Raw genomic sequence first — 17,116 nt, forward strand, 5'->3', positions numbered from 1 at the left:
GAAGCATAGAATCATAGAACTGTAGAGTTGGAAGGGATCTCAAGGGTCATCTAATCCAACCCCCTGCAATACAGGAATCTCAGCTAAAGCATCCATGACAGATGACCATTCAACTTCTGCATCAAAAGTGAAGGAGAGTCCACAACCTTCCGAGGGAGTCTGTTCCACTGTCAAACAGCTCTTACTGTCAGAAAGTTCTTCCTGACGTGTAGTTGGAATCTTCTTTCTTGTAACTTCAATCCATTGGTTTGAGTCCTCCCCTCCTGTTGCTTCTTCCACCTTTTGTGAAATGAAATGGTCAGCGAGATAACTGAGGAATTGGTTGGACTTTACATTCTTGGCAGAGTTTGAGTTCCAACAGATATCAGAATAGTTGAAGTCTCCCATGGCTACTACATCTCTCCTCATTGAATGCTTGGTAATCTGCTCTAGGAAGTCATCAACCAAGCCTTTAGTTTGGCTTGGAGGTCTATAGCAGGCACTCCCAGTATGTTTACTGCTGTTTTGCTCTCCTACAATTTTTACCAAGGTACTCTGAATCTACCTTCCGTTCTCCAAGTTTTGGATCTCTTCACAAGTGTACATATCCTTTACATATGATGCTACTCTTCCTCCCTTACTGTTTGATCTATTTGTTTTGAGCAGGTTATGCCCCTCAATTTCTACATTCCAATTGAGTCCCATTCCATTGGGTTTCAGCAATTTGGTCTGATTTGTTTCTGACCCCAAACACACAATGCATGCACATGTAAATGGCAACCCAACTAAATGCAGTGCAATAGTGCTAGAAATACTTACTTTACTCGTTGATCTAGATTTATACTTCACTTTGTGATCCACTCTGTGCTTAGGCGGCATGAACTTACAGATGAAAATGAGACTTGGAATATTTTATCAAGCAGACCTCAAAAGATGATTGCATGATGCTTTGACTAGGGCTGGAGTGAGTGTTCCATGCAGCAGTACCCAGTGACGTTGACTACTTTTGCCCAGGTTAGTTACCATAATCAATGTGGGCACCTCTCACCTGAAGCATGGCCCTGATTTCAATTCTGTCCACTAATATCCTGCCCACATCTGCATGCTGTCACCTCTCCCTCCTCTAATGTAAATAAGGCCTCACCTTGGGGAAGAGGAAATGGCTAGCATCCTTTACAAGACATGTAGTAAGATAACCTGTGCTTGTTATCTGTGTAGTTTCCAGCAGCAATGAATTTTTTGCCACCTTAACATAGGGTTTCTCTACACAATGAAAAGGCCTTAGCTATATAGAAGAGACCTCCAAAAAGAGGTAAAGAAAATTCAGTTTAATAAAATACCCAAAAATGACTGAAAAGGGCATTCAGTTTCTCATCTGGAAATGCATGTACCACAGCCAGAAAGTACTTTTATAAATGATTATTTTTTTATTAATTGTGTTTTTCCCCCTTGCTGCATTTTATGTTCTGCGTTTGATAAGCTGTTTGTATGTGTGTGCTTGGCCAAATACTCAGGTGAGGAAAATGGCCAAATGCAATAAATTGTTTTACTGCATTTGGGTCTTTCTAGAGCTGCACAGTTGGACACATGGTAATTTGCTCCAGGTCAATCCAGTAATTCATTATTTGCATTCCTTTTTATCAAGAAAAATGTCCTAAGAGAGACATGCTATTGTCTATGCACGTTCAGGTGCATCCATTTTTTAGGACTCGCTTGTAATGCTGCAGGCTAGTCCCAAATATGGTCATAACTGGGGCCAGACAAAACTAGAAACACTTGCTTGGGAGGCAGGGGTTTGTCTTTCATTACATCATTACATGACTAAAGACAGCAGGCATTTCTAAGAAATAGAGGTGTTCAAATTCATCACCCTGTTTGCCTGAATGGAACACTGTGAACAGATTTGGATTAACTTTTGCTAAATGGGAGGGTTTACAGAGGATCCCACTGACACACAAGAGACACACAATATTTTGAGAGGCCAATACATTTTGGTCAATGGAGACTTTCTCTTACATGAATATATATATATATATATATATGCTTTCGTAGATTTTCACGGGTACAGGAATGCAGGTTTTGGTGTCTTCGGGTGTCTTCCCGTGTAAGAGTTGGGGTGTCTAGGCGACGTTTCGACGAGGTCTCACTCGTCATCTTCAGGCTGGTGCTTTCGGCTTCTTGTTACTGGAACAGAGCAGGATCTCAGTGTTTGAGTTCCTATAAATACTGTTGAGGGGGTGTGGTGTATAGCCTCCAACGTTCTGGGCAGAGAGGAAGTTCCCAGGTTAGTGTGCCTTTTCTTCTTTTGTTCATTAATTACTTGAGGGATATCTTGAGTGATTTCTTGAGTGATATTCTGAGTACCACTTAGGAGGGTCATTAGGTGTGGATTAGTTGCTAACGCTTTCGTGTCTTGACCTCTTGAGCTAGTGAAGAGTTTTTCTGAGAAGATGGCTGTACTGCAAATAGTTGTGCTCTGGCTTGGCTTCGTGTATAGGGGCGAGCTGTGGTTTTGTGCCCTGTGCCAGCCAGATCTGTGTAGGGATTGCAGGGGGGTGCAGCATCCGGAGGTGCCACTATGGTTTGGCTACTGGATGGTGTCTGTAATTTATCTGTGGAGAGGGTCTGGGTTTGGGTCTGGTGTGGTTGACACTTGACAACTGAGTTACAGAATCTCTCAAATGTGTTAATCGCCAACGGATACCAGCAAAACAGGGTTACGAAGCTAATCCAAAAAGAAACACCCCCCAAAAACCAAGACACAGAAGAAAACAATGGCATGGCCCTCCTTCCTTATATCAAGGGCACTACAGATAAAATTAGCAAAATCCTCCATAAACACAATATCAAAACAGCCTTTTGCACCAACCAAAAAATAGCCAATATCCTCAGAAACCCCAAAGATAAAATCCAGCTAGAAAACCAAGGGGTCTATGAAATACCCTGCAAAGTCTGCCCAGCCACGTACATTGGACAAACAAACAGACGAATAAATGCACGTATCGCAGAACACAAGAATGCCGTCAAAAAAGAAGAAAAAACTTCCTCTCTTTACCAACACATGAAAGAAACAGGACACGAAATTAATTTTGCAGATTCCAAATTGCTCTTTAACATGGAACATCACCACAAGAGAATAATCATGGAAGCCATCGAGATAGAGAAACACCCTCACAACATGAACAAGCGTGACGACACGTCCCGCCTGCCAGACATCTGGAAATTAGCCCTCCCCACAAAAACCGACACCAGAACCAGAGGCACACAGAACGCCATCTCCAATCAACCACACCAGACCCAAACCCAGACCCTCTCCACAGATAAATTACAGACACCATCCAGTAGCCAAACCATAGTGGCACCTCCGGATGCTGCACCCCCCTGCAATCCCTACACAGATCTGGCTGGCACAGGGCACAAAACCACAGCTCGCCCCTATACACGAAGCCAAGCCAGAGCACAACTATTTGCAGTACAGCCATCTTCTCAGAAAAACTCTTCACTAGCTCAAGAGGTCAAGACACGAAAGCGTTAGCAACTAATCCACACCTAATGACCCTCCTAAGTGGTACTCAGAATATCACTCAAGAAATCACTCAAGATATCCCTCAAGTAATTAATGAACAAAAGAAGAAAAGGCACACTAACCTGGGAACTTCCTCTCTGCCCAGAACGTTGGAGGCTATACACCACACCCCCTCAACAGTATTTATAGGAACTCAAACACTGAGATCCTGCTCTGTTCCAGTAACAAGAAGCCGAAAGCACCAGCCTGAAGATGACGAGTGAGACCTCGTCGAAACGTCGCCTAGACACCCCAACTCTTACACGGGAAGACACCCGAAGACACCAAAACCTGCATATATATATATATATATATATATATATATATATATATATATACGCTAACCCCACCCGCTTTCATTTAAACACATTTGAAGACTTCTTAAATGGTTTAGAGTAGTATATTAACAGCCCTTTCCCCAGTTTTTAGTAAACAGCTATTTGTCATATATAATCTAGAAGAGCATATAGCATGCAATCCTATGGGATTTTGGAATGGGATGGGTGGGCATTGGACAGCTGTTCTCACTGACGTGCTTCAAAGCCATTACTTTAACAAGTGACTTGGCCAGTTCTTGAGCTGGCATCATGAAAAATGGACATGCAGATTTGGTATAAGTGTTCTAGGGTGTGTGCAAACAGTCTGGAATCCTGCACCAATCACAGACATGTGACCCTGCTTGGTTAATTAGATTAACCGGCATGTAAACTAGCACAGGATTACAGTCAAGGAAAATTAAACTTCAGTACACTCTGTTAAATTAACATTTCATATACTCTCCTCCCTTTTTGCTGCATAGATAGCATGTGAAATTAGATCTTATTGGAACGACAATACAAAATGAGCTCAGTTTCCAATAACCGAAGCATTTTCAGCATTGGGATAAAAAAAGTATTAAGAGTTAGGAATGTTAACATCAAAGTGATCAAGCAACTATGTGCAGAAATTAACCCTTTTATTATATTGTATATTGTAGTAGTAAAGTTTGTTGGAAGTGCATGAATAAAAAGTTAGTGAAATTACAGGAGGAACAATCTATATAGCAATAATAGGTGCATTCACTGTGCATCTGAAAGGAAAAGAGAGAGAGAGAGTTTTCACTCATTTTGGCCTAAAACTTTGTGTTCAGGTTTCCAGAATTCTGACATCAGAACCCAGATAACACTGATTAGAACCATAAGGCTTTACAATAAAAGCTAAAATATTGACCATATGATGGCAAAAAGTCTTTATTTTGTGGTTATATTATTCTGTTCTAGCTACTCTCTGATGAGGTGGGTGGTGCTGTGGAGGATGACCTCCTTCTCCGAGACAAGGACCTCGATCGTTCTGCACTGTAGGTCACATGCTTATCATAGTTTTGTATCTGAGCTTCAAGGAAATCCCTTTGTTGTTGGCTGATTGTTTGGCTAATCAGTCCGGGGAGAGCTTGAATGCTACCAATTAATGTTTCCAATTTTGTTTCCAAAGTAACAATCCTCTTCTCAAAGTCTTCGCTTCTTTCGTTTAAGTCAGAAATCATATCATACATGATGTTTTGAGTCTGAAAGAGAAAGGGAAAGGGAGACGCGTTTGAGCAAGCAAGGTTGTTCCACAGCAATTCAAACACTCATTGCTTAGAAACAGGAAAATAGCAACACAAACTGTGACTTCATAAACCAGCAGCTTCACAAACAACTAGCACGAACCAGCTTCAGAAAGTGTTTTTATTCCAAGCTTTATTGCACAGGTGCAATTCAGCTGGAGCTTGTGATCCCTTAGTGGCACACTTTTGAGATTTCAAGCAAACAATGAGGTGGGTTGGAAAACCCTTCAGAAATCCGGAGATGCAGAAATGTGACTCAGTTCAACAAATACTCTTTGTAGCAGAAGCTGAAAAGCTTCTCTATCCACAAATGGGTTCTGTTAGAGCAGTTATATGCTTTCAATTCCCCTCAACATTTACAGTAAAGAGAGTTTCATCTTTCTAAGGAGCACTGCACACATTATGTAGTGGCAAATGTGCTTCGCGCACTGTGTGTCAATCCAGTGTCGAGCTGAGGGATATCCCAGGTCCCTGAGATGCTTAAATCAGGAGATATGTGGCTGAAAATGTGCATAGCCTCTCCAGTGCATAGGCAGAGCATTTTAGTTGCAAACCATACAACTTTAATGTGTAAAGTGGCCCTGAGACTCCACTCCATTTTGGCAATTTGGATGGGAACAAGGAAGGCAGCATTCAAAAGCCACTTATAAAATCTAGTCCCATTTATTTGTACACTCTCTTCTGTTCCTTGTCACCTGCTCAAAGAGCATCTCCTGTCCCAAGGCCGTGTGAGTAGTTTCCCACAGCTAGACTGAGCTTTTGCTTTCCTCAAAGAAGCTAAACCATTTGTGAATGTTGACTTGTCCCCTATGATAACAGAAGGAAGTTCACTGGAATAGGCTTATAGAGCTTGAGTTGGCTTTTTACCTTAAACCTTAGCAAAACGATGAATGTCAGTATACAAAAGCAAAATGCCAGTACAGTATACAAAAGCAAAAGCCGGTGTTGTTACACTGACCTTTGCCAAGTCCACCAAAGTGTTTGCCTGATCGTTCAATTTCCTCTGTTCCATTTTAACACTTCTTAATCTAAAAGATTGAAAATCCAAGTCAGATAACAATATTTTTTTTGCCAGCTCCTCAAACTTGAATACAGCATGCATCTAAACAGATAACTGCATGGACAATGTCTTGAATACTTTGTGTACAGTCATAACTGGTTATGTGTCTGGTACAATGAAAAAAAAGCATGCTTCCTTAACACCGCAAAAAAGAAAGAAGAGAGCAAGAAAATGTGATGTCCCCGAGACTACTAATTGCCATGGTTAACGCTGAATTCAAAGTGGGAGGTAAGGATTTATTCATAGTGTATGAAAGAAAGCCAAAACATTCCTTAAAGCTCCAGTATCCTGGCAAGTAGGCATAGGAAGTAATGAACGACAATTCAATCTCCTTATTATTGCCTGAGCAATCATTCGGCCTCTTCCATATGCCTACATGATTAGATACAGGTATAAGCCCTCTTCAGTCTGAAATGGATTTGGTTAGGAGGTGTTTGAACCTGATGAAAATACAGTGATAAGTGAGTTCCTTGTTAATTTTTAAAAGCTTTTATCTGACCAGCAGCTAAATAAAGAGCATCATTGTTAATATATTAGTTTCACAGTCCTCAGTGTTGCTGACCTGGAATACTTTTAATTGTTTTCAATGTGCATAACAGTTTTCCTTGTTAATTTATTACTTTCACAGTCCACAATGTCTCTGACTTGGAATACTTTTGTACATATGTGCATAGCAATTTTCCTAGTAGGTTTGGTTGGCCAGTTTATCTGTCCGTGATTAAACCAGAACACTACGAAGTATTGTATCTGTATTAAAGAGCCTCATGGGTATAGTTTTCCCCTTGGTGCCCAAGTAATTCCATTCATGTTAATCAGCTGAGCAGGGTAAGAAAGAGAAAAACAAGATGTATTATTCTGAACTGTAGTATGAAAATGTGTGTTGGTTTAAGGGTATATGGCCAGTGACTGTTAAGGGTATATGGCCAAAAGACTGTTAATCTTTCCCCCCTCTCCAAATATATGAGAACAGAAAAGTTTTAAATCTGTAGTACTATCCATGTAAAGTCTTGATGCAAATTGTGAATCGGCTATATTGGTGTAAGTGGCTTCCTTCCTCTTCTTCTTTTCTTAAGGGTTATGTGCTTCAAGGAATAAAACAGTCCAATGCAAAATTCTCTATTTATACCAAAGCACACACCCACACCAAGAGCTCCATAATAGCTTTCCCATTCATTTCAAGGGAAGAGGCAGCTCTCCATGCTTTTTCTTTTGTACAGTTAAATCTGTTTTGCTGAACTAAATGTAGAGGCCTTACAGGCTGGGGTTGCTCTCTGTGTATTTTGGAGATGGATACTGCCTCCCAGGGATGTAGGCTTGTCTCCTTTATAAAGGCAGTCTATCATCATCAAGTTACAAAGGCAATGAAGGACTTTGTGTGTCCAAGCCAGCAGGATGTTGTGTGGTCAACTAAGTGTGTGAGAACATTATTCAGTTCACAACATGCCCATGATCTCATTCAAGAAATGAAGCTACCCTGAATTTAGGCATTAATCTCATGTGGTTCCTCTTTCCAGGTCATTGTCCTAAACCTCATTAATAATTGGAATCCGTTTATTTATTTAATTTTTTTGTGTTTGTCCTGTATCAGCGCCATTGCACCCATTGTCTTATTCACCACTGATAACTCGTGAATTTATTCCCACAGTTTATTTGAAAAGATAAAATAAACTGTGAGACGCGGGTGGCGCTGTGGGTTAAACCACAGAGCCTAGGATTTGCCAATCAGAAGGTCGGCGGTTCGAATCCCCGCGACAGGGTGAGCTCCCGTTGCTCGGTCCCTGCTCCTGCCAACCTAGCAATTCGAAAGCATGTCAAAGTGCAAGTAGATGAATAGGTACCATTCCGGCGAGAAGGTAAACGGCATTTCTGTACTCTGCTCTGGTTCGCCAGAAACGGCTTAGTCGTGCTGGCCACATGACCCGGAAGCTGTACGCCAGCTCCCTCGGCCAATAAAGCGAGATGAGTGCCGCAACCCCAGAGTCGGCCATGACTGGACCTAATGGTCCTTTACCTTTACCTTTATTTTAAAAGAAGCTAAAGGTGGTTTCTTCACAATCCCAGAATCCAGTTGTTTCAGGATTCCCTCTTAAAGCCCACCCCTTCAGCACTGTGCATTCAATTTGATGGGGTGAATGAGAATGAATGGGCTTACAGCTGCAGTCACACAAGTTCAGCATTGTTGTGGGAGATATGAGGGGCACTCAAGCTCACCTTTTCAAGAGGAGGAATAATGTATGTCCAGAAACACATAAAATTATTAAGTGATACTGTGACCCAGTTCCCTTAGCCAAACCATGGCTAAGTGTAAATGAGCTGTCCTGTTGCTGTTCCACTATCCAGAGCTAAGCCATGGTTTGGCTTAGCATTATGCCTGATTCTGGGCTCATGGTTTTGCTCAATCACACAAACTATGATTTGTAGCCAAGGTTTAGATTTGGCTTATCATTTGTCAGTGTCGGATTTAGGACAGTGTGGGCGGTTCCCCTGCACAAGTCGCCAAACCATGGGGATTAATAATAATAATAGTAATAATTCCTATATTTATACAGGTACCTATTGAGAAGATTGATTTAAAAAAGGAACTGTACCAAAAGGAATTATTGTGAAAATAAGAAATATTTTTTGGGGGGTGCCAAATCTTGTCCTTGCTCAGGGGACCATATTACCAAAGTTTGCCCTTGCATTTCTAGTTTGTCTTGGAAGCAAACCTTGGGCCTAGCTTTAGATGTACTGCTAAGCCAATCAATGGCATAATGTTTGCTAGCATGGCAGCAGCAAGAGTGGGGAGGGGTGAAGTGCCAGTGATTTTTCCTCTAAGGACGCACATGTTCACTCATTCATGCTTAGCCATGGCTTGGCTTACTGTTATGTGTAAAGAGGGTCTATAAGGGACAACGCTGAAAGAAATCAAACAAGAGTGCTGGTCTGTATACATCAGACAGGTAGATTTGTCTGTATAAGCTTTTGAAAGTATATTTTAGGTCATCAGTTATCTTTGGAAGAGGGAAAGCCAATTAGCAACATTTTAGGTTGAGCTTTCTATCCTCCTTTCCCTCCCTATATGAACATTTCGAGAAATATGGTAAATAAATGGTATAATTTTTATGCTGATTATTTACCTCTCTTGCAAATGTATGTTGATAAAGAGAGATTTGCATCTTCAAGATGTGTATATCAGCCTTGGTTGTGACTTAGGTGGAGCAAACCTTTTTATAAAGTGATCATTTCTTAGCTGCGACAGTCAGATTAAAAATGATACTAGCCAGATCTTTCTCTGAAAATTAAGAAATATTGATACTCTGATTCCTTCCTTCCGAACTTCACTTATCACAGAAGAAATTCATGACTTTGGATTGCAGTTCCACAGTAGCAACCAGACTATTGAAATTCACAAATAAAGTATCCATTTGTTGCATGCAGACAGTGGTAAATTCTGCAAATTTGAAAGGAACAGCTCACACAACTTACTTCCGAGCTCTATTTTCATTGTTGAAATAAAAAGACAAAACAAAAGAAAAGAAACTGTAAAATTGACTAAAACAAATTAACACAAGGGATGGTCTTCATGTGAGCGCAATGTGCTCTGTTATGGAGCTTGTAGTTCATACATTTTCTCCATAGAACTCTCTGGGTCAGCAATTAACAACTCAAGTGCAGGACAGCTTTATACTCTCAGTTTCTATACCACATTTCACCATGTTTTGAAAGTAAGCAGCGACGTTTCATATGTTGTGGTACAAGCAGACATTAGCTGCGTTCACGCATCACATTAAACCATGCTTAATTTTTAACTATGGCTTAATGCGAACAAGCAGCATGCTGGTGGAAGTCCCTGCTTAACTCCTCCCCTGCTCTTGGGTGTGCTATATTTGGGGGAATAAAAAGTCGAGTCTTGGCTAGTCATATTATCCAAACCTAGGCTTGTGGTTTGTTTCTCCCAAACAAACCATGAGCAGTAAGCCAATAGCAAACTTTGGCTACCACTTGCGGTGTGTTTAGAGCCACAAACCTTGACTCGACACATATTCTGAATTCAGAAACATGTGTTGAGTCAAGGTTTGTGGCTTGTTGCTCCTGACATAGCGTGGCCAAGAGCAGGGGAGAAGTGAGAAATGAACCTTTGAACACTGTGCACTAGAATGCTGCTTGTTTATGTTAAACATTTAACGTCACATTTTATTCTGGCTGGAGGGATATCAGTGGCACCTAAATACCTCAGCCCCCTTCCCACATGCCATCCATACATGGGAAGAATTGATAGCTGAAATATTACCAGGATTCTCAAAAGTTAAGAGACTTAGTATTGGTACATTTTATTTCCATCTTCCCTCCCAACATCAAGTGTTGAGTAGGCTAGAATTAACCTTTAAAGGGGGTCATTAAGGGGAGTTAAAGGAAAACATATGAATATGTGAATGAAGACTATCACCATGAATCAAAAAGGAGAACTACACAGTTCAGCTAGAAATAGAAAATCAAACTTAGCATTCTGAATGTTAGCATCCAACAGGATATGACTGGTTCCATTCCCCTATTTTGCTAGAATACAATTTAACCCCCTTTGTTTGACTTGGGAGGTCAAATGACGCAGGACAAATGAAAATTCAGAAGTAAAACAGAAACCTGACTCTGCATAACAAGGAAAGGTAGCCACTATGGGAATTACTTCATTTAGTTTCTTACTCAATAGTAGCTGATGAACAAATATTTGCAGTTCTTTTTGAAACTAAAGGGATAAAGTTGCATCACTTCCTTTGAGAACAAAGCTCTAGCACATCAATTGGCAAATCCACACATATTTTTGAAAGTCTGAATACTTCTAGCAAGGGACACATAGAAAGTAAGGTCAGAAGACAAAGCTAAATCACATATTAAATTAAAATGAAGACAAGCACCTGGTAGATAATAGCTACCCTGCCCCATGCTTATTAGAAGCCATATTAATGTGAAAAAAGGACTATTCCATGAAGACTGATGTGATGCCAGATCACAGTAGGGCAGGGTGGGAAACCTGTGGCGTTCTAGGAGCTTTTGGAATCTAATTCTCACCAGCCACAGCGAGCATGGCCAATGGTCAAAGGGTATGGGAATTGTAGTACATAGGCTCCTTATCCCTGTTGCAGAGGTTGCAGTCCAATCCTGAACATGTACACTCAGAAGTAAGAATCCCACTAAATCACAATATTGTAATACCTGGTTTCAGCTCATTTTGTAATTCACTATCTCAGGAACCCCCGTTTTTGGTAGAAACAGCTTTTCTATAGACAGCAGCATTTAACCTCACATCTTTGCTAAACTGAACTAATACTCATTGTGTACATTTTATTTTATAACTTAAGCATAGTATGTAACCATTAATGAGTTAGCCCTTAATGAGTTAGCCCTTAATGAGTTAGCCCTTAATGAGTTAGCCCTTTTCAGATCCCTCCTCTGAAGCAGAAAAGGAAATAACATTACTGCCATTTAATGCGTTCAAATCAACAGTGAAAGAAGAGAAGCACGGTTAATTTATGAAACTTATTTCCTCCTCACTTTTGGTGTAATGGGTGACTACAGACTCTATAAAATGAAATTCACGACCCTTGGGCTCTGTACACAGACCTCTGTGCAGGGAACAACCAGAGATTCCACGTCTTGTGTTAACATCAGGTGTGGAAAAGAAGAAAGTAGGAAGAAAAACGAATTGCTCGCAATGAGCCTTGTTTGGACATGATACTAAACCATGGTTGAATGAGCTACAGTGAACCTTGGAACTGTTATCCCTCTTTCTCTTTCTCTAAGCTTTCACTTCTAGCTGTTTGTCATGTTGGAATTCAGATGATACAAACTGTTAATCTTAACCATGGTTTGTTGAAACAAGCCAACTTCAAACCACAGTCCATAAAGTTCGCTTGTTTTAACTAACCATGGTTAAGATTGACCACAGTTTGGGGTTAATATAGAATGAAAGCAGAGATTTTTTAATATACTCCCTGCATCTGTGCTGGAGTGGAGAGCAAATAAACCAGATGCTTGCTGCAGTTCATAATGCTAAGCCATATTTATTTTGCAACTTCTTGGAACTGGCTCTGAAGTCTTTTTCTTGTTATTATAGTATTGGGTCTGTCAAGATGATCTAACTTTACTGATTCCCCACTGTAGAATGATTAAAAGCAATATACACCATGTGTATTTCAACTCAGATTCTGAGGTTCTGATCTACACTTCTGAGAAAGGACCTCTTTCACGGAAGTGGACCTCTGCTCCCATTTTCATTACACTATATCTCTACTGCTAGTTCACCAAGCTCCATACTCTTTGGCCATTTCCTCCTCCCAAGAACTCTCTATGTGCTGCAGAGGAAGGGTGTGAAGAAGAGAAACCTGCAGCAATTAATATCTGCCACTAGTTTTATGTAGCCCAATTTGTGGCGAGCTCTTCCTGCTCTAACATAACAGGGACTGAGCATTCTCCAAAGTCAAGTATGAATGAGGAATCAGCAATGCTTCCATTATATCTGCAAGGAGCCTGCGGTTTCCAAAGATTAGCTCGTATCAGGAACTAATTCCCCCACATACCCTAAATGTATAGACTATAAGGTGGCTAATTTCTTGGGGTGCCAAAATGAAGACAACTATCCCACCATTATCTTTTCACCAAGTGTAAATTTGCTGCAGCAATAACATTGATTTTAAAATGAACCAATCATTTCAATAGGAAATGATTACATTCTTTACCCATTACCTAAAATTGGCACAGTAGTAGAACCTACTGCTTGAAATCATTTTAAAAAATGGTAAAAAATATTATATTAAACTTATATATCACATAATAAAATAAGGGGCTATTGACTGATGGTGAATATAGTAAAATATTCTTTTGTCAGCGGTTTGCACCTGCCAGAAAAATCACAAGAGGATGTTATTGATATTCAAATCTATTTTGCAATACGTACTAGATTCATTCTTATTCCAAAATATCATGTGTAGGACGCTTTAGCAAAGAAAATCTATATTCAAGGAAGGGTGGTTGGATCACACATGAAGAGTCAGGGATGTGAAAAACTTGTTCATTTGTTTCCACAACGTTTCTGCTTTCTCTTCCCCTGGCCTTGGAAATCCACGGAAACTTCATGAAGAGTCTAAGATGTCTTTCCTTCTAAAAACTGTATGTATAATCTGTATGTGAATTAGATTGTGCATCTCATTTCATATCCATCTCAAATGCTATTGTTTCCCATCAATGAGATGGAGATTCAGGGACACACTAAGATACATACAATGTTTTCCTCCCACACCCTTGAGATAAAGTGAACAGAATCAGGCAGAAGCTGGATTTGGGACAGCTGCCTGTATCGGCAGAACAGCAACATCCACACTAGAAACTGAACCTGCCAGATTAACACAGCATCCTGGATAAGGGGGAAATAGACAAGCCAAAATGGTACTTACTGGTGAATAGCTTGCAAGAATTTGCGCTGATGTTTCCTTACTTTTGCATGGTCTATCTTTTTCACCAGCTTTGTATTTTTATAAATTAACCATGTTTCCCTGAGTACATTGGCAGCTGCATTTTTCACCTGTTTTAAAAAAAGAAAACACCAGGCTGACTGAAACAGCATTACACATCCCTATGAGTCTTCCCTAGCACATGTTATAAATATTTACAGGAATGTCTCCTTCTGAGACCAGGTGCTGTAGAGAGCTAACGTAATAAGAGCACAACTGTCTAAATTCTGTGCCTCTGCTTGGCACTTGAATTAGTGACTATCCCATCTTGGGATTTCTGGTTCATACATTATGACGCAGTAGGTCTGATTAACACGCTGACCCCCTTCTCTTCCCCAGTGCCCATGCAGGAATTGCCCTTCTCTCCTGCGTTGTCATGGAACATCTTTTTCATAGGCAAGAAGAGGAAACATACTTGACATTTTGGATCATGGCTTTATATAGCAGGGTTGCCAAAAGTTGTTAAGCTTTTTTGCTGAATCTTTTTTTTTAAAAAAGGTGAAGTTTTTGAGCTATCTTTAAGGAAATTTGCAAAAATCCCGACTTGCCATACGGACGGATTTTCCTGGATATATATATAATATTTTTATTTATTTTTTTAAAGCACGTGGTTAGGATAAAACTGGAATGCCAAATAGACAAGCATTGCTTCTCACAAGATCATTTTATCTGATCAGCACTCTGAGAGTACATTTCCACCACAGCATCAGGAATTGTTAGACACTGAATGCCAGTTATGTTTTGTTTTGTTTTAAGTAGATGAGCAGTTGGGTTGAAGGACAACTAGTCAGACTAACCTGGCTGCTAGTTTGTCACTACAATCATATCTCATTTTTCTTCCGTGATGGAATCAAGGCAGAAAACGTAACACTTCCTCCAAAGTTTCACTTCCAGGCACTGATCAGTCCCATACCTACTTAGATTTACTAAGACTGGTTTATCACAGACATAGGCAAACTCAGCCCTCCAGATGTTTTGAGACTACAGTTCCCTTCATCCCTGACCACTGGTCCTGTTAGCTAGGGATGATGGTAACTGTAGTCCCAAAACATCTGGAGGGCTGAGTTTGCCTAGGCCTGGTTGATCATGTGCCTTCAGCTCATGTTCCAGGACCTATTCCACATATTTGCTTCTGTTTTGCTATTCCTTACGAGAGACCTCACATCTACCACCAGTGGACAAAACACTTAAAGCTGACATGAAACTTAGAGATTCAATAATTCAGTAGCATCTTTCAAGATCTATCCCTAGAACTATCTGTGACCATGGTGAAAAACAAAGCAAAATATTTGCTTTTTATTGAACATACAAAAACAAACAAAAAACACACATTATGACTTACTCTTTTAGTTAGCTGGGTATCCATCATGAAATTATGCACATGTTTTTCAGCTTTGGTAAGTTCTAATTTCCTTGCTACCACAGCTACCACCAGTGCAGTGCAACCAGCACCCTGGAAATAGCAATAAAACAAAAACCAAAGAGTTGTAATACCTTATTCAATAATCGTCACACTATTGACGAAACAGGAAAAGAAAACAGTATGGTTACACAAAAGAAGTACATTTGTTTAGTGCAAAATGATATAATTTGATTTTATCAGTGTCTCTGCAGTTGGGAAGAAATTCAGTGTCATGTTAAGGCAGTCATTCAGTCAATGCGAGCTTTTCAGTTTCCCTGATGGAATTATCTCCTCTCTTCTCCTTCCACATGCTATTCTGAGGGTTCTCGCAAACCCCCCAGAGCCAATTTTGGGTGGCACAGAGGGTAGCAGGGAGAAAAGCTGTGTTGCACAAAAAAAAAAAATATTCCAGACAAGACTCATCAGGTGAATCCCACCCTCAGTAATATCACACTTTAAGAGTTACTTTAATGGCACGTTCAATCGCTTCCAGATCATCTGCAATTCTTCACCCTCCTTCCCTCCACAATGGCCTGATTTGCATAGTACATTAAGTGAAACCTTGGTTAAGCGTGAATGTACAGACTCCCGTAGAGGCGCTTGTAGCTACTTCACTCTTCCCCATCTCTTTTTGCTGCCACACCATGTTATGCCTTGGTATGTCATCCCAACCCATCTGGTTAGCTTCTATCCAGACTAGCCATGAGTTGTAACCAAGAACAAACCATGGTTTGTTGGAGCCTGTATGTTCACACTTTTGCACTAAGCCAAGGTTTGATGTGCAAACCAGGCCACTTGGTCTCACAGGAAGAGAATCTTCTTGCTCCAGGAACAAAGGAGGATAAAGCTGAAAGCACTGTCAATATGTTAAACAGCTCCCCACTAGTTCTCCACAGGCATTAATATTCTTTAGTTGGGAAACTAAAGACTGCAAGTTACAGATATCCTGTTGAGGGCAAAAGAAGTTGGGACTTTATAGGCCAAAGACAAAGGGTAGTACAAGAGATGTGATTCTTTGAGCAGCCAATACATGCAATGGGGTTTTGGCACTGACACATAAACATCAGTTCCTTATTTGATATTATAAGTTTTCAGTTTTCTCTGCTAGTTATGAAAACAAACTAGGGAGACTTAAACAGGTTGCATCATTAATATCAGTGTTAAAACACTACTTAACATTTACATTATAGCAATAATGAGCTTAACTAAGCCAATTTATAGTGAACTGATCAGTGTGTCTATTAAGGAGGGCAGAATAATTATATTAGGAACAAATCTAATAAAAACAGACGCCTGTTTAAACTTTATCTTTGGACTTTAATAAAAGTCTTACCTAAAATCTAATTAACCCATGGAAAGTGAAATATTGTACAATCTGCCCTTTGCTCTACCCACAAGGGGGAAAGGCTTACATTCCATTAGTAACAGTTTATAGGGATTCTATACATTAAACATTTATTGACATTAATATTTGATCTGTATTGAAATACATTGCAGCTCTACAAATCCTTGTAAAGATGAATATTTGGGATGCTCTTCACAAGACTTTAATGAACTTTTCCTCTATAAGGTAAATTTATCTCATGCACACCCTCACAAATACATTTATAAAAACGCGAACAGTAGAGAGAGCCCAGGATAGAACCCTGTGGCACCCCACTTGAGAATTCCCTCAAGGCTGACACAGAGTCATTACTGAGCACCCAATGGGTATGGTTCTTCAACCAGTTGTAGATCCACCTATCTGGAGTAGTATCCAGCCACTTTTTACCACTTTGTCAGCAAGGAAGACTGTCAACTGCCGAAATCAAGATATATTATGTCCACGATATATTATGTCTAACCCCTTTTCAGAGCCTGAATGAAACCATGTGAAATAAAACAGCCTAGAACATCTAGGAGAGTCTGTCATGGGAAGAAGATGTGCATAACAAAATACTGTAAGTCTTTCATCAGGATCATATACTTACACTAAGGGATTCTCAGCACCTGCAGTAGCAGAGATCTCAGCCTTTGGAACCTTCCCCCCCCCTCTCTC

General features: G+C 40.2%; 1 protein-coding gene across 2 annotated transcripts in view; it reads right to left on the reverse strand.

Annotated features, from left to right (window-relative positions):
* Positions 1-4,482: 4,482 nt before the first annotated feature.
* The window catches only part of KCNN2 (potassium calcium-activated channel subfamily N member 2), a 94,472-nt gene continuing 81,838 nt past the window's right edge, over positions 4,483-17,116 (reverse strand). For both annotated transcript variants that reach the window (XM_081213653.1, XM_081213652.1), the window contains 4 exons: positions 15,019-15,129; positions 13,620-13,747; positions 6,088-6,157; positions 4,483-5,087 (listed from right to left, as the gene is read on the reverse strand). In XM_081213653.1, coding sequence (XP_081069779.1) covers positions 4,800-5,087; positions 6,088-6,157; positions 13,620-13,747; positions 15,019-15,129 — 597 coding nt within the window. In that variant the 3' untranslated portion in view covers positions 4,483-4,799. The remainder of the gene's footprint in view (positions 5,088-6,087; positions 6,158-13,619; positions 13,748-15,018; positions 15,130-17,116) is intronic.

The sequence above is a fragment of the Podarcis bocagei genome (genome assembly GCF_964188305.1).
Source record: "Podarcis bocagei genome assembly, chromosome: 11".
NCBI lineage: Eukaryota > Metazoa > Chordata > Lepidosauria > Squamata > Lacertidae > Podarcis > Podarcis bocagei.